Source organism: Saccopteryx bilineata, chromosome 4 (assembly GCF_036850765.1).
Source record: "Saccopteryx bilineata isolate mSacBil1 chromosome 4, mSacBil1_pri_phased_curated, whole genome shotgun sequence".
Taxonomy (NCBI): domain Eukaryota; kingdom Metazoa; phylum Chordata; class Mammalia; order Chiroptera; family Emballonuridae; genus Saccopteryx; species Saccopteryx bilineata.
The window spans coordinates 91,182,372-91,207,081 of NC_089493.1; the positions used below are offsets into that span (position 1 = coordinate 91,182,372).

The window sequence follows — 24,710 nt, forward strand, 5'->3', positions numbered from 1 at the left end:
TTTTAAATGTGCCTTGACTTCAAAAAGTTTGAGAACCACTGCATTAGACTATTATAGACTTAGATTTGGAAGCTAAATGGCCTAATTCTGAGGCCTTATAAGAATATGTGGTTAGCATGGCTATGAGCCCATTCAAGGCTTGAGCAGATGAATAAAGCATCCAATGAGGCAGTCATGCCTCCCGGGCAATATAACCACATTCATTTTCTCCATTGGTTAAAGACTGATATCTGTTAGAAATTTGTGCCTCAAAAAAAAATAAAACAAAATACCCCCAAATTTACCTTTTCGGGCTTCTTCCTCTAGTTCATCCCAATCCTTGCCACTCTCTTCTTCACTGCCCAATGATTCCTTGGAATAGTCTGGAAAAAAATTGATTATGCATTAGTCTTTAGACTGAAATGGAATTAAATGGAATGATAGGATTTTTCCCTTCTATAAAAGTGGTTTCCAGAAATGGCATTAGATTAGGAGGCCACAGAAACTTTTCCCTGTAAAGACTAACCCGATTCTTCAGCTTCTGATGAATAATCCTCATCACTGTCCTCCTCCTCTTCTTCATAGTCATCCTCCGAAGGATTAAAAGTCTCATCTTCAATTTCAGACTCTGAATCTCCTTCCTCAGCATCACTACCCTGGCAAATTAGAGAAAAAACATTATTTACTGTTTTATTAGATACCCTTAATACCTAACTCATATTTCTTTTTTTATTTGATTTTTTTATTTTTCTGAAGTTGGAAACGGGGAGGCAGTCAGACAGACTTCCGCATGCGCCCGACTGGGATCCACCCGGCATGCCCACCAGGGGGTGATGCTCTGCCCATCTGGGGCATTGCTCTGTTGCGACCAGAGTCACTCTAGTGCCTGAGGCAGAGGCCATAGAGCCATTCTCAGCGCTCGGGCCAACTTTGCTGCAATGGAGCCTTGGCTACGGGAGGGGAATAGAGACAGAGAGGAAGGAGAGGGGGAGGAGTGGAGAAGCAGATGGGCGCTTCTCCTGTGTGCCTTGGCCGGGAATCGAACCCGGTACTCCTGCACGCCAGGACGACACTCTACCACTGAGCCAACTGGCCAGGGCCTAACTCATATTTCTTAAAGATTTACTTCATTCTTCTTGCCCATGAATATTAACTGAAGAAACACTCTTGGTAATGCATTATACCAAGGTGGAAGGACCATTTTTAGAAAACAATTTTTGTAAAATCCTCTTTTTTCAAAGACTAAGGATTTTCCCCCCAAATACTAAGAAACTCATTGAAAGAACAATTTTTGTAATTTTAAGAAAATCCTGTCAATGGCTACCAATGCCCAGTTAATTTATCATTTACCTGTAAAATTAATTTGGAGAAATAATACCCAAATGTGTTCAGAGCTCTTCCCATTTGGTCTGGGCCCTACTTTCATGGCATTCTCTTAACTGCCTAAATAATAAGAGGCAACTATATAGCAGAAAACAAACCCCACACTCACGCACCTCACCCTCAGGCTCCAGGAAAGACCAGCCACCTTGTTCAAAGAAGCCCTCAGGGTCATCAACAATTGTCTTCATGATTTTAGTCCAGTTGAGGGACTGTACTCCTTCTGTATACTTTAGGTCACAGGAACTGAGAGAAATAACATTACAAAGTCAAAATCAATCCTCTATATTTTCTTTCTTTCTTTTTTTAGCTTTTATAATTTTTATTGATTTTAGAGAGAAAGGAAAGGAGAAAGAGACAGGAACATCAATCTGGTCCTCTATATGGTCTGACTGGGCATTGAACTGGCAACCTCTCTACGTTGGGATAATGCTCTAACCAGTGGTCATCAAACTTATTAGTCAACAGAGCCAAATAGCAACAATACAACAATTGAAATTTCTTTTGAGAGCCAATTTTTTTTTCTTCTTCAAGAGAGAGAGTCAGAGAGAGGGATAGACAGGGACAGACAGACAGGAACAGACAGATGAGAAGCATCAATCATTAGTTTTTTGTTGCGCATTGCAACACCTTAATTGTTCATTGATTGCCTTCTCATATGTGCCTTGACCGCAGGCCTTCAGCAGACCGAGTAACTCCTTGCTTGAGCCAGCAACCTTGGGCTCAAGCTGGTGAGCTTTTGCTCAAACCAGATGAGCCCTCGCTCAAGCTGGCGACCTCGGGGTCTCGAACCTGGGTCTTCCACATCCCAGTCCAACGTTCGATCCACTGCGTCACCGCCTGGTCAGGCGAGAGCCAAATTTTTTAAACTTAAACTATACAGATAGGTACATTATTATTAACTTAATTAGGATGGAGTACCTTTTGTGGAAGAGCCACACTCAAGGAGCCAAAGAGCCACATGTGGCTTGTGAGCCACAGTTTGCTGACCAAGGCTCTAACCAACTGAGCTATTTGGCCAGGGCGATCCTCTATATTTTCTGAGAATGTCCAGTGTCAAACTGGTCATTAACATCTCCAAGGAGCAGGCAACCATTTCTTAAATGTATGGGAGCAGATATCCTTTGCATTGTGCCATCTGAACGTGCCCAGATGACTGATACTTGGTCGCCAAGAGCACTAGCCCTCACATGAAAGCAGTATTCCAAACTGCACCTCAACCAAAGAAGTCTGACTTCATTTTCTCCCTCTTTTCCAATTTCTTCAGGGAGGAAAAGCCCAACTAGAAGTTGGTAGGCCACTGGAACTGAGAGAAGGATTTGGGGAGGATAACACAGAATTTGTGGGAGAGAGTACTAGCAGATAGAGTAATAGGGAGAGCTCTGGAGATTTGCTAAGGGATCCCTTCAGTGCTTTGGCTAGGTACTCATTTGCACAAGAATGAGAAGAAAAGAAGCACTCAAAAGTGGTAGGCCACACAAATCCCAGAACTCACATAAAAGTAGAAATAATTCCTGTTTCCATCAGCTTCAGTGCAAAGACCTCATAACACACGGAATTGGGTAGAGAGACCACAGAAGAGTGCTACCTCAACAATGGGACCAATGAACCTCAGACTTAAGGCTGATGTTCTGGTCCAGTACTCGGAACATTTGACGGCAAGTCTTGAAGGATCAAACAAAATCTAAGTAAGTAAACTGTACCTTAGAATAATCTATATTACTTAAAATAACAACACTTTGTACCCCAAAATGTAGAGTCACAATGTTTGGCAATCAATCATAAACTATGCAGAGAAGCAAGAGAAAAATCAACAGAAACAGAAAATACAAAGATGATGGGTGAAGTATCCAAAATGTTAAAAAAAAGCAATTATAAATATGTTTTGTATGTTTGAAAAAGAGGGAAACTTGAAGATGATGAGATGAAAAAATAAAATCTGTGTAATTACTCTCAGAAAAAGAATCATGGAGGAACTGAGGAAAGAGCAAAAATATTTCAAGATTCAAGGCCAGAACATTTCCAAATATAGTATGATGAAAACAATAAAGCTCACAGATATTAGATGCTAAAGACACACCACGCAGAATACTTGTCAAGAAAACTATGCCAAAAGACCTAGTCATCAAACTGCTGAAAATAAATGACAAATAGAAAATATTAAAGTAGCATGAGGAAAATAGGGGAACAAAAAAATGACTAGATATCTTACCAAAAAGTAAAATCTTCAATATTCAAAGAAAAGACTGTCAACTTAAGAATTTTATATCCAGCAAAATATCTTCTGAATGAAAGTGAAATATTTTCAAGAAATAAGCTGAGGCAATTTGCACAGAAAATCTGTACCTCAAATGTTAAAGATTTATGAGATGAAGGAAAATTATAGCAGAAAGCTATAGACAGATGGTTGGAACTACACAATGGAATGGAGAGCATCAGGAATAATAAATGAGTCAGACAAACATTTAATTTTGTAAATCAACAGATAACTGTTTTAAAACTAAAATAATGATAACAAATTGTGGAAGTCAAAGCAATTTGAAGTATAATGTAATGGCAATAGCAGAAAGAACTGAAAAAGAGAAATTAAAGCATAAGAATCTTCCAACAGCAGTGATGTATTCTCTGAAAGCAAATTGTGGCAAGATGTATATGTAAACTTTAGAGCAATTATTATAAAAGTAAAACAAAGAGTTGTAGCTAATTAATCCCAAAGAGAAAAGCAATACAGAATTAGTTGGGAAAGCAAAGAGCAAGATGGTATGTTTAAACCCAATCAACTGATAATTATATTAAACGTAAATAGTCTATTTTCAACAATCCAATGAAAAGGCAGACATTCTCAGAATGGATTAAGAAAGTGAGACCAAAAGTAAAAGGACAAAAAAAAAGACAGCCCATGCTAACCAAAGCTAGAAGTCTATAGTTATACCATATCAAATAAATTTCCTAATGAGGAATATTACTAGGAATGAGGAAGGACATTTCATAATAATGAAAAGAATCAATAAAATTGATAACTCTCTAACCAAACTGACCAACAAAAAGGAAAAACAAGTAATACTAACAATGAAAGGGGACATCATTATACAGATAATAAAGTTGGTAAGAGATGAAACAGACCAGTTTGTTGAAAGATAAAATTCTAAAATTTATATAGACTAGCTAAAATAATAATAGCCAACTTTAAAATAGAACAGAATTATAGACAATTATCCTACCTGATTTTAAGAGTATAAAACTACAATAAAAAAAACAGTATGGTATCAGTATAAGGACACATATACCAGTGGAACAGAATACAATTCAGAAATAGTCAATTTTTTTTGACAAAGATTCAATGGGTAATTCAATGGATCAGAGATAATCTTTTCAACAGTTCACACTAGAACTGTATATATATATCCAAAGTGTGAACCTTGACCCTTATACCACAGTAGAAAATGAACTCAAAATGGATTACAGACCTAAATATAAGGCCTAAATATATAGAAAACAAAATTTTTTTTATGGCCTTGAGTTAGACAAAAATGTATTAGATAAAACATAAGAGCACAATTACAAAAGAAAAAGTTGATCAAACATTTCATGAAAAATTTACAGTTCTGATTTTTAAAAGACACTTAAGAAAATACAGCCTGACCAGGAGGTGGCGCAGTGGATAGAGCATCGGACTGGGATGCGGAGGACCCAGGTTTGAGACCCGGAGGTTGCCAGCTTGAGCGTGAGCTCATCTGGTTTGAGCAAAGCTCACCAGCTCGGATCCAAGGCTGCTGGCTTGAGCAAGGGGTCACTCGGTCTGCTGAAGGCCCGCAGTCAAGGCACATATGAGAAAGCAATCACTGAACAAGTAAGGTGTCGCAATGAAAAACTGATGATTGATGCTTCTCATCTCTCTCCATTCCTGTCTGTCTGTCCCTGTCTGTCCCTCTCTCTGACTCTCTGTCTCTGTAAAAAACAAAAACAAAAACAAAAACAAAGAAACTATTGGAAGAAAATATATGGAAAATCTGTATTTGATCAAAGACTTGTATCCAGCCTAAAAAATACTTTCGACTCAGTAATAGAGTTTCAATATGGGAAAAAAATATAAAGATACTCCATCAAAAGTATAGAATGACACATAAGCACATGCAAAGGTGCACAACACCATGAGTAATGATGGAAATACAAATTGAAACCACAACGAGATAACAATACACACCTACTACAACAGCTGATACTAAAAAGACTGACAACAAGTGCTGGTGAGGATGTGGAACCACCACAGTTCTCACACACTCCAGGTTTTCCAGCACTCTGGAAAACGATTTTATAGTTTCTTATATAATTAAACATACATTTAACTATATGACCAGCAACCCCAATCTTAGATGAGTTACCCAAGAGAAATGAAAACATATGTCCATGCAAAGACCTAAGTATAATGTTTGTAACACCTATCCATAGTAGCCCCCAAATGGGAACAACTTAAATGTCTATTAACAGGTAAAGGGGTTAAATATGGAATATCTAAAAGGTAGAATACTCTTAGTAATAAAAAGAATGTAGTACTGATGCCCAACAACTGGATAAATTTTGAAAACATTACGCTAAGTGAAGGATGCAAGATACAAAAGATTACATCCTGAATATTTCCTTTATGTGGAATTCTAGCTTCCTCTAGAATCTTCTAGATTCTTCAGGAAATACATAGTAATAGAAACCAGGGATGGGTTTACAGGGATTGACTATGAGCACTTTTAGGAGTGATGGAAATGTTTTATATCATGATTATGATGGTTGATATGAGATTATATACATTTGTTAAGGAACTCATCAAATCATATTTACTACTCACAAAAATTAGAGGATATTTCAAAATGAATATGAAGCTATAAAATACCCCCTAATTTTTGTGAGCAGTATATTTAAATTGGTGAATTTTATTACATGGAACCTGTATATCAAGCTGACTTGAAAATGCCATATGCATTTACACATATTTGTGATCCTACATTACCTACCTGCACGTCTCTTAAGAAAATCCTCATGGAAACCATAAATCTATTTTTCTCAGTTAATTTCTAAGCTCCCAACCTATTTCTTAAGAGTTGACTACATTTATAAAAACTCCCTTTCTCAGATGAGGGGAGGAGAGTAGAGAGCAGCTCAAACTATACTCTCTCATGGCTACCTAAGCCTAACCCTTTACGTAGGAAAAGATGGATTCTCCCTGTTTATTGGGGTTCTGGGGTACTTCCATGAGAAATACTTTTAGTTTAAATGTATGCAGTGTCAATGGCTAAAATTAAAAAATATTTTTCTGTCTCATCTAAGTAAAAAGAGCGAACAAGTAAAAAATACAGTCTACTTTTTAAACATTATAAATGTGTACAGATCTTTTTATACATATGTCAAAGTCAGTCAGAAAAGATCTGACTTTGATTTTCCTTGTTAAGAATACATAAATTGTTGTGTATTCAGAAAAAAAGGAGTAGCCCTAATGTCCCAAACTTTCAAGTCCCACTCTATAACTCAACTCAAAGACTGTCTCATCTTAAATATTTCTGATTGTTATGTACAACATACCATAATTAAAATTTATAATATAAAGTTCATGGGGTAAACGGGATGTTGCTGGCAGATATACGTACTTCAACCATTCCTTGATGGGGTCAAGAGAGGCAACAGGAATGGCGTTGATCATTGTCACTTTCTTGCTGTAATCCTTGTAGACAATTACCATATCAAAGTTCTTCAGGTGAAACTGAACTCGCTCAAAGTGAATCAGCTCCACTTCATCCAATGTCACCACAAAAGGTGGCTGTCAAGGAAGAACTGATCATTATCATACAATCTTTGCCCAAGCACTAACACTTTCAAATACTTTCAGAATCTAAATCACTACGTAAAGGATAACTAAACTGTTCTGTGTTTGTGTGTGGGGGGCGCAGGGAGCAGGGAGGATGAGAAGCATAAACTCATAGTTGCGTCACTTTAGTTGTTCATTGCTTCTCATACCAGCCTTGACCGGGGAAGGGCTCATACATGCCTCAGGGGCTCCAGGTGAGCCAGCGACCCCTTGCTCAAACTAGCAACCTCAGGTTTTGAATTGGACACCTGAGCATCCACAGTCAGCACTCTATCCACTGCATCACCACTGGTCAGGCTAACTTGTTCTTTTGGAAAAGGCTAAATAGCACTATAGCCTGACCAGGCAGTGGCGCAGTGGATAGAGCGTCAGACTGGGATACGGAGGACCCTGGTTCAGGACCCTGAGGTTGCCAGCTTGAGCGAAGGCTCATCTGGCTTGAACAAAGCTCACCAGCTTGGACCCAAGGTTGCTGGCTCGAGCAAGGGGTTACTCGGTCTGCTGAAGGCCCGCGGTCAAGGCACATGAGAGAGCAATCAATGAACAACTAAGGGGTCGCAAGGAAAAACTGATGATTGATGCTTCTCATCTCTCTCCATTCCTGTCTGTCTGTCCCTGTCTATCCCTCTCTCTGACTCTCTCTGCCTCTCTCTGCCCTGTGTGTGGGGGGGGAATTACAACACATTAAGGAGCCTCAAAGAATCTGCAAGATCAAAATCTTTTCTGAAGAAGAATAAATTTAAAGAAACTCTGTAAAGAAACTATGAAAAAGGCCCTGGCCAGTTGGCTCAGTGGTAGAGCGTCAGCCTGGTGTGCAGCAGTCCCGGGTTCGATTCCAGCCAGGGCACACAGGAGAAGCACCCATCTGCTTCTCCACCCCTCCCCCTCTCCTTCCTCTCTGTCTCTTTCTTCCCCTCCCGCAGCGAGGTTCCATTGGAGCAAAGATGGCCTGGGCGCTGGGGATGGCTCCTTGGCCTCTGCCCCAGGCGCTGGAGTGGCTCTGGTCTCAACAGAGCGAGGCCCCGGAGGGGCAGAACATCATCCCCTGGTGGGTGTGCCGGGTGGATCCCGGTCAGGCGCATGCGGGAGTCTGTCTGTCTCTCTCCGTTTCCAGCTTCAGAAAAATACAAAAAAAAAAAAAAAAGAAACAGAAAAAAACGATCTAATTTAATTTTTTTTATTTATTCACTTTAGAGAGGAGAGGGAGAGACAGAGAGAGATAGAGAGAGAGAGAGAGAGAGAGAGAGAGAGAGAGGAGAGACAGAGAGAGAGAAGGGGAGGAGGTGCTGGAAAAATCAACTCCCATATGTGCCTTGACCAGGCAAGCCCAGGGTTTCGAACCGGTGACCTCAGCATTTCCAGGTCGACGCTTTATCCACTGTGCCACCACAGGTCAGGCCTGAAAAAAACTATTTAAAGAAGCTTTTAAAGAATCATTCATTTGCTCGACCTGTGGTGGTGCAGTAGATAAAGCATCGACTCAGAACACTGAAGTCACCAGTTCGAAGTCCTGGGCTTGCCTGGTCAAGACACATATGGTAGCTGATGCCTCGTATCAACCTCCCCATTCTCTTTCCTTTGCTCTCTCTCTCTCTTTTCCCCCTCTCTATAATTTTCCTACTAAAATGGGGTACAAAACACTCACCCATTCTGTAGCATTTACCAATGCACTGCTAGTGGGCTGAAGGAGGCAGGTACTCCTATAGGGAGCTCCATTAAATCTGGAAGAGAGTAACAAAAGAAACTCATATAAGACTAAACTTAATGAAAGAGAAATTGCTGCTGTCACAATAAACTTCTTTCCTTTTCTCATTCCCAACAACTCCAGCATACTCAGTCACGACTCATTTCCATTCTTAGCCACTCATCCTAGCCCTTAAAGTTTCAAGAGGAAATAGGTATCTCAAAAGTTATCAGTTATATGAAAAGGACATGGTATGTTAAATTATTATTAAAGGAAGAATACCCATTTTTCTAGAAGGTAGACCAGTGGGGGTGGGGGAAGAAAAGTGAGATATGTTACCCCAAGTCCCTAAAAGGCACTTCAAATTCCAGTTCCTCCTTAGTTAGAGCCTCTACTTTCTCAATAAAATTTTTAAAGGCAGTTTTCAGTTTGTGCCTCATTTCTCGTTCCATCTGCAGAAGAAAAAAGTACTAGTTAACTATAGCTATCACTTTACTTGTTAATAGCATATCTCTTCAAAAAGTCTGAAATGGTTTGGTATTCATAACTGATACTAATGGGTATACCTAGTTAAAAGCCACCAAACCATTAATTGTAGAGCTGAGTCTGCAACCTTAGTCTAATCCATAAACCACTATACCATACCAGGTCAGCAAATAAATTCAGGGGTTGTTTACAAAATATAACAATTACTGAGCTCAGACCTGGATCACATTCTATTTCATGACCCTGAAAATATAAACTAAATTTCACAGACCTGCTCAGCATAGAGGTCATCTCGGTCATGCATATGCTGATGTTTCCCCAAATCCGTGGTGATCTCTCCCACTTCTGTGTAAAACTGTACATCTGTGTGCCTCTTCTTCCCAAACATGATGGCGTTCTGAGGGAACAAATAAAAAAGAACAAGAAAATCAGAAGACTTATTCTACACAGCAGATAAAAGGCAAGATGACAACAACAAACAAAATGTGAAAATATAGAAATGTCTATACTAGAAACAACAGCACTTAAGTAAAAATAGTTAAACCATTTCTAAAGTCACCATAAATTAATGACATTCGGGAATGTGAAAGAGGATAGATATAAACTTTAAAAGTACTTCTATGTTTTAGGATGAACTTTGGAGAATATGTTGGTAATAAATTGTATCTAAAGCAAAAGTTTTCATTTCAGAAAGAGAAATTTGGAGACTGTTTATGTTTTGGTGGTCATTATCAATCACTCCAAAGGAACAAACATGCTTAGCACCTTAATATGTCAGGTACTGTGGATTCATAAGCATTTTTTATTTAATCTTCTAAATGACCTTATATGATCAGTGACATTTTTCATCACTAATTTAAAGGACAGAGGTTGACAGAAAGATTCTTGCCCAAGATCACATAGCTAGTGAGTAGAAAGGGATACCTTGAGGTGAAAGTGCAAGACAATAATCATTTCTCCATCACAGGGCTGGAACAATGCATGCTTGATGTTATTGTACAGAATATCCACTTTGTCTCCTCGAACAGATGTGAAGCGGAAACCTGGGGGGAGGAGTGGAGGAAGCAGTTAATTATCAAGCAGCACCATTAGGTTGGCCAAAAGGCACTGTATTTTTCCTGGCTGATCTGAACAGGGCCAGAGGAAATGACAACTGTACAGAGCTTTCCTTTCATTCTTTTCACAGAGTAACGTGAGTAGATTTCTCCCGGCATTTCCTTGCCATACTGTCTTACCTGACTTATTATTCCTACAAATGTGCCCCTGATGAAAAGCCCAGGCACATAAGAGATCATCCATACCATTGACATGGGCCTCCAGTGAGCCTTGCATCCTCTTTTGGGCAATGTTTGGACGGATGTATAGATCTTTCAGTTTGGGGTTACTCCGGTTTAGATTGATCACCAAGGAGTCTTGTTTCACGATGCCCTAAGCAGAATGAAAATTAATGTGAATCTTAACATATCTTTACATGTCCTCCACACCCATGTGTCCTTTTGCAGAAAGATGCTTTGTGTTCAGACTCACCTCCTTCTCTTTCTCTTCTGCTTCCCGAGTCTTATAACGCTTTTGTACCTCTTTTATAATTCGAAAAGCGTTCTGAAGATTCAAGGCTGGTACTGTCTGTTCTCCGGGTGCCTTTATATTTGAAGCTCGGTATGTACTATAGAAAGGGGAAAGCATTTATATACTTTTCTTCATCAGGCTAGGTAACCTACACTCATTACTATATTTTATAACTGGCTTAACGTTTTTAGAAGAAAACAGTCTCACACAATGTCTGGAAAGCTTAAAAAAATACTTTCCCTTCTTCTCTCAAACAGAGAAGGTTATGGCCTAATCCATTGGATGGGGCACACTTATTTTTCAAATCTGGCATAACTCCCAAATTATCCCATTCCTCACCATGAAGGAATAGACGCATATGTGGCACATAATTTCCTTGAGATTCTATTGCAAAGCATGTGTAGTAAGTAAAAAATATTTTCATGAGGAGTCCAAATTATGTTTCATCCTCAACATAGTATAAAGCCTGCGAGGTGATCCTAAACAAGTGCCACTGTGGGAGGCTCTGCCATTCACTAGACAGTGGAGGCCACTGCAAAGAGAATGGAATGTTTCTGAGAGTGCCATTCCAGCGAGCAGGGATTCAGGGATGATTGTTTTCCTGGGAACTCACATTTCCTTGACAAAAGTGGCTTCTGGATTAGGAAAAATGTTGCCCTCATTCCTGCCCAGAGCACTGCCTGGGCAGTAGAAGTTGATTCGCAGGTATGTATAATCTCCTTCCACCGACATACTTATATTCTGTTTGAAAAAAAAAAAGCATTAAAATAAACAAATAAGCTGACTGCTAAACCTAGCCTGTAAACCTTAAACTAATAAACTACATTTCTAGCATTTATATGACTGAATATGCTTCTAAAAGAATCACGAGTTCTCAACATACTTTATGCCATATGCACAACTACAGGTTTAAAAAAGTTCAAGGAAAGAGGAAAATTCTTTTTCTAGATGAAATCATTGAACTTTCTACAAAATGAAAACTGGAAAGAAAGGAAAATGATAGCAGGAGGTGAGTGAGAAGGGTACAGTGTGAAGGAGAAGAGTGGGAGAGATGATTTAGAACAATATTCTAAAGGAAGCCCAATTACTATGTGTTAAGAAGCAGGTTGTAGGGAATCTACATAACTCAATGTTAATACCTTGATCGTGGCAATGTGAAACGGTGTCGCTATGCCAAACACAGGCATTATTACAGTCTCATATTTCTTATCAATATAAATCTTCATTTCCCGAATATGTGGTTCCTTAGGCATCAAAGATGGGTTTTTATAGGATACATTAGATTTGCGAGCTCTGGAGTGAAGATAAAGAAGTTTTGAGAAATTTCTGCAAATCACATATAACCCTGAAACAATCTTACTGCTCAATGCAAACTCTTACTTTTGAATCTGCTGTTCTCCTTTCTGCTCAGTCAATCGCCTCTTTGCCTCCTCATTGAGTTGAGCTGCCAGTTCTTTCTGATGTGCTCTTCTCTTCTCTTCCGCAGTCATTTCATTCTGGAGAAGAAAAAAATCCAAGCTATCAGAACACGTGAACCATACAAGAAGATATGAGGTCCATGTAGTTTAAACAGTAAACTCACTCGTGTTCTTTCTGTAAGTAATGCTGCCCGAGAACCTCTTCCCAACAGGTCTTCAGCCTCATCTTTCTCCTCTTCCTCTTCTTCTTCATCTTCATTCTATGGGGGAAGAGTCATTATCAGAAATTGGCATTTTTATTTTTTTAGCCAATACTGTTTATCTTTATCTCTGTACCATAACTTCCTATACCACATTTATCCTCTTCTTACCTTTAGAAAAATGCCCACATTCTTTACTTTCTTCTTCACAGAAGTGAGAATAGTGGCTGGGCCATCCTAGAAAAAAAAGGAGAAGTCAGACACCTAAAAGAACATTTAAATGAAATACTTCCATCTTCTAATCTAGTATGCACCTGGGCAATGCTATGAACCTCTGAAAACTATAATCTCTCATAATGAATAAATACATTTCTTAGGTCCCATCTCTCGGTAGGAACTATAATCTGGTGGGCAACATTGGGATAATAGTTAAGAATACAGGTGAGATTTGAAATTTGGCTAAATCTCCAATTACCTGTGTAACAACTGGCAAATTAATTAAACTCCTTTGTACCTCAGTTTATTTTTCTGTATACAAAGATAAGGAATCTACTTAACAGAATTATTGTAAGAATTCAGTAAATTAATGCATAAAAGTGCTTAGCTTGTAAGAACACTGAAATATTTGCTTTCCTCATCGTAAAGGATCAGTTCCTCTCTGATGGGTGGTGGTGCAGTGGATAGAGTGTTGACCTGGGATGCTGAGGTCCCAAGTTTGAAACTCTAAGGATGGCAGCTTGAGCGTGGGCTCATCTGGCTTGAGCGTGGGATCACTGACATGATCCCATGGTCGCTGGCTCGGCTGGAGAAGCACATATGAGAAGCAGTCAACAACTAAAGTGACACAACTGCAAGCTGATGCTTCTCCTCTCTCTCCCTACCTGTCTCTGTCCCTCTGTCAAAAAAAAAAAAAAAAAAAAGAAAGAAATCTGTTCCTGAGAAGTGAAAAAAGACCAGTCACAGAAAACCATAAATGTACAAACCAGTCAAATCCTTAGGGACAGAAAGTTTGTCTAGACCTGCGGAGCTTAGGGGCAAATGGGGGTTTACGGTTTTTCTGAAGTGATGAAAATGTTCTAAAATTAAACTGTGATCATAACTTGAACAGCTGTGAACATACTAAAAACCAATAAGTCACCTGTAAACTTTAAGTGGTTAATTATATGATGTTAACTGAAGCTCAAAAAAGCCATTATTAAAAATAAAATCAGCCTGACCAGGCGGTTGCACAGTGGATAGAGCGTTGGACTGGGATGCGGAAGGACCCAGGTTCGAGACCCCGAGGTCGCCAGCTTGAGTGCGGGCTCATCTAGCTTGAGCTTTTTAAAAAAAAGCTCACCAGCTTGGACCCAGGGTCACTGGCTTGAGCAAGGGGTTACTCGGTCTGCTGAAGGCCCGCAGTCAAGGCATATATGAGAAAGCAATCAATGAACAACTAAGGCGCCGCAACAAAAAACTGATGATTGATGCTTCTCATCTCTCTCTGTTCCTGTCTGTCCCTATCAATCACTCTCTCTGTTCCTGTAAAAATAAATAAATAAATAAATAAATAAATAAATAAATAAATAGAATCAGTCCCATTATTAGAATCAGCTCCTGACATTATCAAGTTCAAGCCACAATGTGATAACAGTTCAGTTTAAATCATTGCCTGTATTTGAACTGCAATCTCTATTCCCAACTGTATTAGTACAGGTTGTCACATGGATTTCTCTCCTTAGCTAGCACTTAACAAAGACTTTTATTTTTTTAAAGGAGAAGAGGGAAGACAGAGAGACTCCTGCACACATCCCAACCAGGGTCAACCCAGCAATCCCCGTCTGTGGCTGATGATCAAATCAATCCATCAGTCCTCAGCGCTTGAGGCCAATGCTCGGACCAACCAAGCTGTCCTCAGTGCACGGGGCCAACACTCAACCAATCGAGCCACTCACTCGATTGCGAGAGGAAGACAGCGAGAAGGGGGAGAAGGAAGGGAAGAGAAGCCATTGGTCACTTGTCATGTGTGCCCTGACCAGGGATCGAACCTGGGATGTTCACACTCTGGGCCAAAGATTCTGTGAAATTCAAAATGTCCCATAAAAGTCAATTCATGAGCTCTTAAAAGCTTAAGAAACAATACACACCTCATCCACAAGCACTGTGTCACCAATGAATAGGGCATATGTTTTCTCTTCTGGTTTCTTCCCTTCTTTATTAGTCAGGTCTGAGAATCCCAAATTGATGCTGAAAACCATCCCTAAAATAGCAAAGCAGGAATCAGACTATGACTGTAAAAAAGTGAAGAAATGTAGATTTCGCAAAGAAAAGAGAGATAAAGCTAAGCAAAATTATTCAAATTATTTTCCTATTGTGTACATGTAAAACTCACCTTTCTTCAGTTTGTACTGATTTTTACTATTAATTACTAAAGAGCCTTCACGGAATTCAATTCCCATTCCAAACCTAAAAAAGAAGAGAAACTTTAGCAATAGGCCAAAAGATTTCACACATGGGTTTAGCACAATATACACTGCTCAAAAAAATTAGGGAATATTTTATAGCTCCATATTCATTTTGAAATATCCCCTAATTTTTGTGAGCAGTACATTCTTGCGGTCTTTCTCTCTCTCTTACAGAGTTTAAAGTGAAGAAGTAGGACAGAGAAAAGGCTACTACATAGACAGAGTAGCCACTTTTTTTTTCAGTAAGAGTTTATTTGAGCCAAACTGATGACATATACCAGGAAGTAAGATCTCAAGTGCTCCCACAACATATTTCAAAAAAAATTTTAGGCCTTGGCTGGTTGGCTCAGCGGTAGAGCATCGGCCTGGCGTGGCGGGGGACCCGGGTTTGATTCCCGGCCAGGGCACATAGGAGAAGTGCCCATTTGCTTCTCCACCCCCCCCTCCTTCCTCTCTGTCTCTCTCTTCCCCTCCCGCAGCCAAGGCTCCATTGGAGCAAAGATGGCCCGGGCGCTGGGGATGGCTCCTTGGCCTCTGCCCCAGGAGCTAGAGTGGCTCTGGTCGCAATAGAGCGACGCCCCGGAGGGGCAGAGCATCGCCCCCTGGTGGGCAGAGCATCGCCCCTGGTGGGCGTGCCAGGTGGATCCCGGTCAGGCGCATGCGGGAGTCTGACTGTCTCTCCCTGTTTCCAGCTTTAGAAAAAAAAATAAAAAAAAAAAATAAAATTTTAACTGATTGATTTTAGAGAGACAAGGAGAGGAAGGAGGAGAGAGAGAGAGAGAGAGAGAGAGAGAGAGAGAAGCATTCATTTTGTTGTTCCACTTAGTTGTGCATTCATGGGTCACCTTCTGTATGTGCCCTGACCGAGGACTGAACCTGCAACCTTGCTGTTTTGGGATGATGCTCTAATCGACTGAACTAACTAGCCAGGGCTGATATATTCTATTGTAATTTTCAAGATAAGGCAGGCAAACATGTTGAGTGATATGCTGCTGCTGATCAGTCAGTTAAGGAAGAGAATTAGAAAATAGTATTTGTACTTTTATAAGTTGAAAATAATATCCTAATTAAGTACCTCACGTAACATTTATTGTATCAAGTATTCTTTATTTTAGCTTATTCACTCACATTTAAATTTTCATCTCCACCATGAAATCAAGTTAGGTGTTTTCCTATAAGCTTAGTAGAGACTATTAAAGGGTACATTATTAAGACAGTAATAAGATTAAGAGAGGCAATTTTTAGTGGCATGTTGAGAACTAGATTTACTAAGTCACATAAGTTAAGACTTGGTATTAGATCAATACACTTCCTCTTATCCAGTAGAGAAGTCCATACCCAAACTAATTTCCATCTAAGGAGACTACCTAAAGCTTTTGTTTCTCAAAATGTCTATGATTCTTTAAGATGTTATCAGTTATTTCTAGGTGTTCAATGGTCAAATACACTTGTGAAACACTAGATTAAATATAAATTCAAACCATTTTTAAAAAACAATAGGACATCTCAGAGTACTTAATTTTTTTCATAACCCAAAATTATTTATTTAATTACATTTTTCAATTACAGTTTACATTCAATATTACTTTGTATTAGTTTTCGGATGTACAGCATAGTGGTTAGACAATATTTCCAGTACTCAACTGACATCATACATAGTTATTACAATATTACTGCCTATATTTTCTATGCTGTACTTTATATCCCCATGACTACTTTGCAACTACCAATCTATACTTTTCAATCTCTTCATTTTTTTTCACCCAGTCTCTTAAAGCCCTTCCTATCAGGTAACCACCAGTCTGTTCTCTGTATGAGTTTGTTTCTGGTTTTTTAAAAAAATTTTTTAAATTTTATTTATTCATTTTAGAGAGGAGAGAGAGAGGGAGAGAGAGAGAGACGGGGGGGAGGAGCTGGAAGCATCAACTCCCATATGTGCCTTGACTAGGCAAGCCCAGGGTTTCGAACTGGGGACCTCAGCATTTCCAGGTCGACGCTTTATCCACTGCGCTACCACAGGTCAGGCTGTTTCTGGTTTTTTTTGTTCATTTATATTGCTCTTTAGATTCTACATATAAGTGAAATTACATGGTGTTTGTCTTTCTCTGACTATTTCACTTAGCACAATACTCTCCAAGTCCATCCACGCTGTCACAAATGGTAAGAGTTTGTTCTTTTATTTGGCTGAATAATATTCCATTGTATATATGCACCACGGCTTTTTTTATCTAGTTGTACACTGATGGGCACTTTGGTAGCTTCCACAGCTTGGCTATAGTAAATAACGTTCCAATGAACACGGGTGTAAGTATTCTTTTGAACCAGTGTTTGGGTTTCCTCCGATATATAGCCAGAAGTGCAACTGCTGGGTCAGAAGGCTCACATTATTTAATTTCCAAATGTGAGCTGTGGCACTCTAAGAGGAAATACACCATTTAATATTTCCCAACATTTGTAATTTAAACCTAGAACACCTACTGGCATCTACTGTATCAGTCTGGAATAATCTCCACCCCATTCCTGGAGCAGAACTTAAATCTTTCTCCCATTCTTTGATACATTATGTGTCTGGCACATAGTTAAAATTTAACAGTCCATAAGTGTTGGATGAATCAACCTAAGAATATTTTGCCTGACCTCAGCCAGTCATGAAAATTGACTCAGAATGACAATGTACATTCACAGCATCTTACCCTAGGTTTTTGGTAATTTTATTCAGCAGTTCTGGCTTCTGCTTTTTAACCACGTCCATGACAGCATTATACACGTCACATATCTTCACACCTAGTAACAAGACAGAAAGAGAACATTAAGTTTCTTCCAGAAAATAAAAAAACCCAAAACCCATTTTAAAATCAACTTTCCACCAACCTATTATGTCTTCTAAAGCAGTGTTTCTCAAAGTGTGGACTAAGGAATACAGTTCCTTTAAGGAATTGGTAGGGCTTAAAAATTTGTGTTTTTTAAAACCACTCACCCCATGATTTTTACATGATTTTTACGTATACAATTTGAGAATCCTCAACCTGGGTGACTGTGGAACACCAGGTAGTCTCAGTGAAATAACTTTTTAGGTGTTGATAAATGGCAACACATTTGGAAAACAGGACTACAAGGTAATTACTGTAGAAAGGACTCTGGCCTTAATTTTTCAGAATTTAGGGTATAAATAGAAATGTCAAGCCAGAGTAGTCCAGATATGGTAGCCTCAGAAGGGTCTTTATTCTCATCAAACCACACATGACCACGATGTCCAATAGGATTTCTCAAAATTGACTTGAGATGATATATACAGCATGGTGTCTGGAAGCTCTGGGTAACAAGGGTGAGCTTCCAAGTGGTTTAAAAGGTGGTGAATATAAAATTCCATTTCGCCATTTGGGAGTATACAGTCTCAAGGCAGAAAAGATGGTTCTTGCTTAGCAGGGTTGCTATGAGTTGTTCTTACAAACTAAGATTATTCCTATCCAATATTGCACATTCTGTTGGTAGGGATATTAGTTCTCAGAACTTTCTAAATTCTTTCAAATTCAAAAACACATTAAAAGGTTCATATATCATGATCAAGTGGGGTTTATTTCAGGAATGCAAGGATGATTCAACATACATAATCCAATCAATGTGATATACCACATTAATAATAAAATGACAAAGATCATAATCACCTCAATAGATGAAGAAAAACCATTTGACAAATTCAATAACCATTTACAAAAGACTCTCAAAAATGTGGGTATAGAAGGAATGTATATACTACAGCATAATAAAGGCCACATATGACAACTCACACCTAACATCATACTTAATGGTGAAAAATGAAAAGTTTTTCCTCTAAGATCAGGAAAAGAAAGATAATCTCTCTCTCACTTTTATTCAACATAGTATTGGAGGCCCTGGTCAGTTGGCTCAGTGGATATAGCATCGGCCCAGTGTATGGATGTCCTGGTTTTGATTCTCGTCAGGGCACACAAGAAAAGTGACCATCTGCTTCACTCTCCCTCACACTCTCTTTTCTCTCCCATTTCCTCTCCTGCTGCCAGTGGTTCAGTTGGTTCGAGTGTGGGCCCTGGGCGCTGAGGATAGCTTAGTTAGTCTAAGCAGGTCAGCCGCAGGCACTTAAAATAGTTCAGTTGATTCAAGCATCAGCTGCAGACAGGGGATGCTGTGTGGATCCTGGTTGGGGTATGTGTGGGAATCTGTCTATCTCCTCTCCTCTCACTTAAAAAAAAAAAGAAAAAGAAAGAAACCATAGTATTGGAAGTCCTAGCCAAAGCAATTAGGCAAGAAAAAAGAAATAAAAGGCATCCAAATTAGAAAGGAAAAAGTAGAACTGTCACTATTTGCATTTGATATATCATATATAGAAAACCCAAAAACCTGTTAGAATGAATTCAGTAAAGTTGTAGGATACAAAATCAGTATATAGAAATTTGTTTAGTTTATAAACACTAATAAATTATCAGAATTAAGAAAACAATCCCATTTCACAATTACATAAAAAATAATAAAATATAAAGGAATAAAGACAACCAAGGACATGAAAGACTCATATACTGAAAACTGTAAGACACTGATAAAGAAATTAAGACACAGGCCCTGGCCGGTTGGCTCAGTGGTAGAGCGTCGGCCTGACGTGCAGAAGTCCCAGGTTCGATTCCCGGCCAGGGCACACAGGAGAGGCGCCCATCTGCTTCTCCACCCCTCCCCCTCTCCTTCCTCTCTGTCTCTCTCTTCCCCTCCCGCAGCCGAGGCTCCATTGGAGCAAAAGATGGCCCGGGTGCTGGGGATGGCTCCTTGGCCTCTGCTCAAGGCGCTAGAGTGGCTCTGGTCGCGACAGAGCAACGCCCTGGATGGGCAGAGCATTGCCCCCTGGTGGGCGTGCCGGGTGGATCCTGGTCAGGTGCATGCGGGAGTCTGTCTGACTGCCTCCCCATTTCCAGCTTCAGAAAAATACAAAAAAAAAAAAAATAATAATAATAAAATAAATAAATAAATAAATAAATGGAAAGATATTCCATGCTCATGCATTGGAAGAATGTCCATACTACCAAAACAATTTAAAAATTAATATAATCCCTATCAATATTCCAATAGCCTTAATTAGAATAAACAATTTTAAATTCATATGAACCACAATGACCCTGAATATCCAAAGCAATCCTGAGAAAAAAGAACAAACCTGAAGATGTCTTGCTCCGATTTCAAACTATATTACAAAGCTACAGTAATCCAAACAGCAAGGTATTATCATAAAACAGACACAAAGATCAATGAGACAGAATAGAAAACCCAGAAATAAACTCACACATATTTTGTTCAACTAATTAATGACAAAGGAGCCAAAAATATACAATGGGGAAAGACACTCTCTCTAATGATGTTGGGAAAACTGGACTGCAACATTCAGAAAAAATGAAATTGGACCACTATGCTACAACATACACAAATAAGAACTGAAATAAATTACAAACTTGAAAGGAAGACCTGAAATCACAAAACTCCTAGAAGAAAACACAGGGGTGGACAAAACTATACTTATAGTTTTGAGCATGCAAAACACAGTTTATACCTGTGTTATTGTAATTATGGTATTATTTTCAATAAAAACTATAAACTTCCTTTTGCCGACCCCCTGTATAGGTGATAAGCTACTTGACATTAGTTTTGGGGATGATTGTTTGAACTTGACACCAGAAGCAAAGGCAACAAAAGCAGAAATAAACAAGTGGGTCTACATCTAACTAAAAAGTTCTGCACAGCAAATGAACCTTTAACAAAATGAAAAGGCAACCAACTGAATAGGTGAAAATCTTTGCAAATCACATACTTGATAAGGATTAATTTCCAAAATATCCAAAGAACTCATGCAACTCAATAGTAATAAACAATCCAATTAAAATGGGCAAAAAAATTTGAACATTTTCTCAAAGAAAACATACAAATTACCAACAAGTACATGAAAAGATGCTCAACATCACTAATTATAAGAGAAATGCAAATCAAAACCACAACGAACTATCACTTCATACCTGTTAGGATAGCTATTAACAAAAAGACAAGAAATAACAAGTGTTGGCAAGGACGTGGAGAAAAGCAATCCCTTGTGAAATTTTAAACCCATGCAGCCACTATGGAAAACACTATGGAAGTTCAACAAAATAATTAAAAATAGAACTGCCATATGATCCAGCAATTCCACTTGTAGGTATTTAAAAAAAAGAAACTACAAAAACACTAATTAGAAAAGATATATGCACTCCCAGGTTCACTGCAGCACTATTTATGATAGTCAAGATACAGAAACAACCTAAGTGTCCATACACGGATGAATGGATAAAGATATGGTACAGTTGATCTTTGAACACCAGTTTGAACAGCATGGGTCCACTTATATGTAGATTTGTTTTGATAAATACTGCCATTGTATTTTCCTTATGATTTCTTTTTTTACATGTGACTGAGAAAGGGACAGACAGGAAGGGAGAGAGATGAGAAGCATCAATTCTTCATTGCGGCACCTTAGTTGTTCATTGATTGCTTTCTCATATGTGCCTTGACTGGGGGCTACAGAAGAGTTAGTGACCCCTTGCTCAAGCCAGCAACCTTGGGCTTCAAGCCAGCAACCTTTGGGCTCAAGCTAGCAACCATGGGGTCATGTCTATAATCCCACACTCAAACCAGCGACCCTGAGCTCAAGCCAACATGTCTGCACTCAAGCTGGATGAGCCCGCACTCAAGCTGGAGACCTCCGGGTTTTGAACGTGTGTCCTCCACATCCCAGTCAGACGCTCTATGTACTGAGCCACTGTCTGGTCAGGCTCCTTATGATTTCTTTGTAACATTTTCTTTTCTCTAGCTTTACTTTATTGTACAAATACAGTAGATTATGCATATAATATACACAATATGTGTTTATGATATTGGTAAAGTTTCTGGTCAATAGTTGGCTATTAGTAAAATTTTTTGGAGTCCAAAGTTATATATGAATTTTCAACTTGAAGGGAATTCAGTGCCCCTAAACCCTGTGTTAAGAATTAAGAATTAACACACACACACTAGAATATTATTAAGACATAAAAAAATGAAACCTTGCCATCTGAAACAACATGGATGGACCCTAGTTATAGTACACTAAGTTAATATACTAAGTAAATTAAGTCAGAGATAAATACCATATGATCTCAGTTATATGTGGAAACTCACAAGCCAACCAACCAACCAACGAAGCTCACAGAGAGAACAGGTTGGTGGTTGATACTAGCAGGGGTTGGGAGGTGGGTGAAATGGGTGAAAAGAATCAAAAGGTACAAACTTTCCATTATAAAATAAGTCATGAGGATGTAATGTACAGCATGACATACAGTTAATAATACTGTATTGTGTATTTAAAAGTTGCTAAGAGAATAAATCTTGAAAGATCTCACTCAGGCCCTGGCTGGTTGGTTCAGTGGTAAAGCGTCGGCCCAGCGTGTGGAAGTCCCAGACTCGATTCCCAGTCAGGGCACACAGAAGAAGTGTCTATCTGCTTCTCCACCCCTCCCCCTCTCCCCCCCCCTCTTCCCCTCCTGCAGCCAAAGGCTCCATTGGAGCAAAGTTGGCCCAGAAGTGAGGACGGTTCCATGGCCTCCACCTCAGGCACTATGATGACTCTGGCTGCAATGGAGCAACGCCCCAGATGGGTGGAGCATCGCCCCGATGGGCATGCTGGGTGGATCCCGGTCAGGCGCATGCGGGAGTCTGACTCTCTGCCTCCCCACTTCTAACTTCGGAAAAATACAAAAACAAACAAATAAAAAAAAGCCACAAAAACTCACTCATCACAAGAATGCTAACTAGACTTACTGTGGTGAACATTTCATAACATATACAGATACTGAATCATTATGTTGTTTGTATACCTGAAACGAACATAATTTTGTATGTCAGTTGTACCTCAGCTTAAAAAAAAAAAAACTTCCTAAAGTGCTCAAGAAGAGTAATAAAATAATAGGTCATGATATTCTATGAGCACCTGGACAAAAGAAGTTTTTGTAAACATCACTGTAAAACACAATAACCGTTTCATGTCTAAAAGAAAAGTAGACTCAAGAACTAAACACCAGGATATAGAGTTTAGTAAAAACTAATTCTATTTTTAGTATGATAGCCTGAAGAATATAAACTTATATAAACACTAATAATACTTTTGTTACATGATTTCCAAACCTTCTTTTATAAGGCACCTCACCATGTCTTAATTCCTTTAGCAGCTCCTCTTGAAGTTGGAGCAAAAAGGTATAATTTTCTTGAACATCCTGAGTAGGATCAACCATCAAAGTGCGAACAAGGTTGGAGCAGTAAGATTTGAAGCGAATACCCATGGCACAAGTGATGGCCCCAAAATGCATGTGATTCTTGTCACTAGAGATCAAAGAAGAAAGCACTTCATTACCCAAATTAGAAAAGTCCTTAGTATCACTGACACATAATATCTATGATCACTAACTTTCTCTGCTATATTCCAAAGCAGAACCAGATGAAGGACCTAAACTATTTTGTTTTAAATAAATCAATTTATAAAGGCTCTGGAGTAAAATCAGTGACCAAAACTTTTAGGATAAAAATTCAGTAAAAAGTTGAGTTGTATCCTAAATATGCAAAATATATACTAAATTATATTCATTAAATTCTAAAAGTATGGTGGTGAGGAGTCACTCACCCACCAGTCCATTAAGAAGTGAATTAGTTCCTTTAGACTGACCAGGAGTAAAAAGCACTCTGTACAATACTTTCAAAACATTAGAAGAAGGGAATAACATCAGAAAACACCTAATAAAATTTTTATGTTTTGGGGTACGTGTTTTATACCTTTTTGCCAAGAATTTTTAATCATCTAGAAAAATACTTACAATCAAGTAAGAAATGAGTAACTGTGAACTCAAGTACTAGAAATATTCATGGGATAAGTCAAGAAGACAATGTAGAGGCAGACTAATAGTCATTCTGTCTCCTCCTACATTTCTGATTTCTGTAATGAGTCAAAAGAAAAACAGGCTGAAGGCTGAAACGCTCTGGCTATTGATTTATTTTGAAGTCCTCATACTTACCTCACCACACTGAACTTGAGATTATAGTTGCCACCACTCTGAATGATAGGAGGATAACACATTTCCACAGTAGAGGGGTCTGCCCCAGCTAGGTATTTCTTCTCTTCAATGGCCTTTTCCACAGACTCAGCAAGTTTGCTGTGTCGAACTTTCTGTAAGTGTACCCAGAAATGAAACAATACTTACTAGAGGGTGGCAAGAAGGAATGACATGACTTTGGATTTTATCATGGAAGACAACACATATCCTGGTATCATTTAGGATGCTATAAAAGTCTTAAAACTACATTGTCGGCTTACAGTTATTTTCAAGGAGAGTGGGCACAATGACACACCACCAACTTAATTATCAAAGGAAACTGAAACATACCCAAACACTGCATGGTAGGGACTTACTTCTGCTTCAACAGTAAAAAGACTTTCCCATCTCCATTTACCTCATCTGCATCAACTATTTCCATAACTCTTTCCTTGAAGAATTTATTGAAGACCTCAGAGGTAATGCTGGCTGCTTTCTTCATTAGGTTGAGCTCCCCGTCTTCCTTTACCGCAATGGTATAGGCCACAACTGCACTGATATCTATCTGTAGTCAAAGTGAGAAAATGTTTTGAAC

At 38.9% G+C, this 24,710-nt stretch overlaps 1 protein-coding gene across 1 annotated transcript in view; it reads right to left on the bottom strand.

Annotated features, from left to right (window-relative positions):
• Positions 1 to 24,710, bottom strand: part of SUPT16H (SPT16 homolog, facilitates chromatin remodeling subunit) — a 52,158-nt gene that overhangs the window by 2,628 nt on the left and 24,820 nt on the right. The window contains exons 5-25 of the mRNA XM_066277396.1: positions 24,534 to 24,680; positions 24,098 to 24,249; positions 23,239 to 23,411; positions 17,705 to 17,795; positions 14,939 to 15,012; positions 14,694 to 14,806; positions 12,739 to 12,804; positions 12,532 to 12,627; positions 12,330 to 12,445; positions 12,089 to 12,242; positions 11,563 to 11,690; positions 10,911 to 11,046; positions 10,685 to 10,811; positions 10,308 to 10,426; positions 9,655 to 9,780; positions 9,237 to 9,349; positions 8,859 to 8,934; positions 6,996 to 7,165; positions 1,476 to 1,605; positions 506 to 635; positions 285 to 362 (exon numbers count right to left, since the gene is read on the bottom strand). Coding sequence (XP_066133493.1) covers positions 285 to 362; positions 506 to 635; positions 1,476 to 1,605; positions 6,996 to 7,165; positions 8,859 to 8,934; positions 9,237 to 9,349; positions 9,655 to 9,780; positions 10,308 to 10,426; positions 10,685 to 10,811; positions 10,911 to 11,046; positions 11,563 to 11,690; positions 12,089 to 12,242; positions 12,330 to 12,445; positions 12,532 to 12,627; positions 12,739 to 12,804; positions 14,694 to 14,806; positions 14,939 to 15,012; positions 17,705 to 17,795; positions 23,239 to 23,411; positions 24,098 to 24,249; positions 24,534 to 24,680 — 2,515 coding nt within the window. The remainder of the gene's footprint in view (positions 1 to 284; positions 363 to 505; positions 636 to 1,475; positions 1,606 to 6,995; positions 7,166 to 8,858; positions 8,935 to 9,236; positions 9,350 to 9,654; positions 9,781 to 10,307; positions 10,427 to 10,684; positions 10,812 to 10,910; positions 11,047 to 11,562; positions 11,691 to 12,088; positions 12,243 to 12,329; positions 12,446 to 12,531; positions 12,628 to 12,738; positions 12,805 to 14,693; positions 14,807 to 14,938; positions 15,013 to 17,704; positions 17,796 to 23,238; positions 23,412 to 24,097; positions 24,250 to 24,533; positions 24,681 to 24,710) is intronic.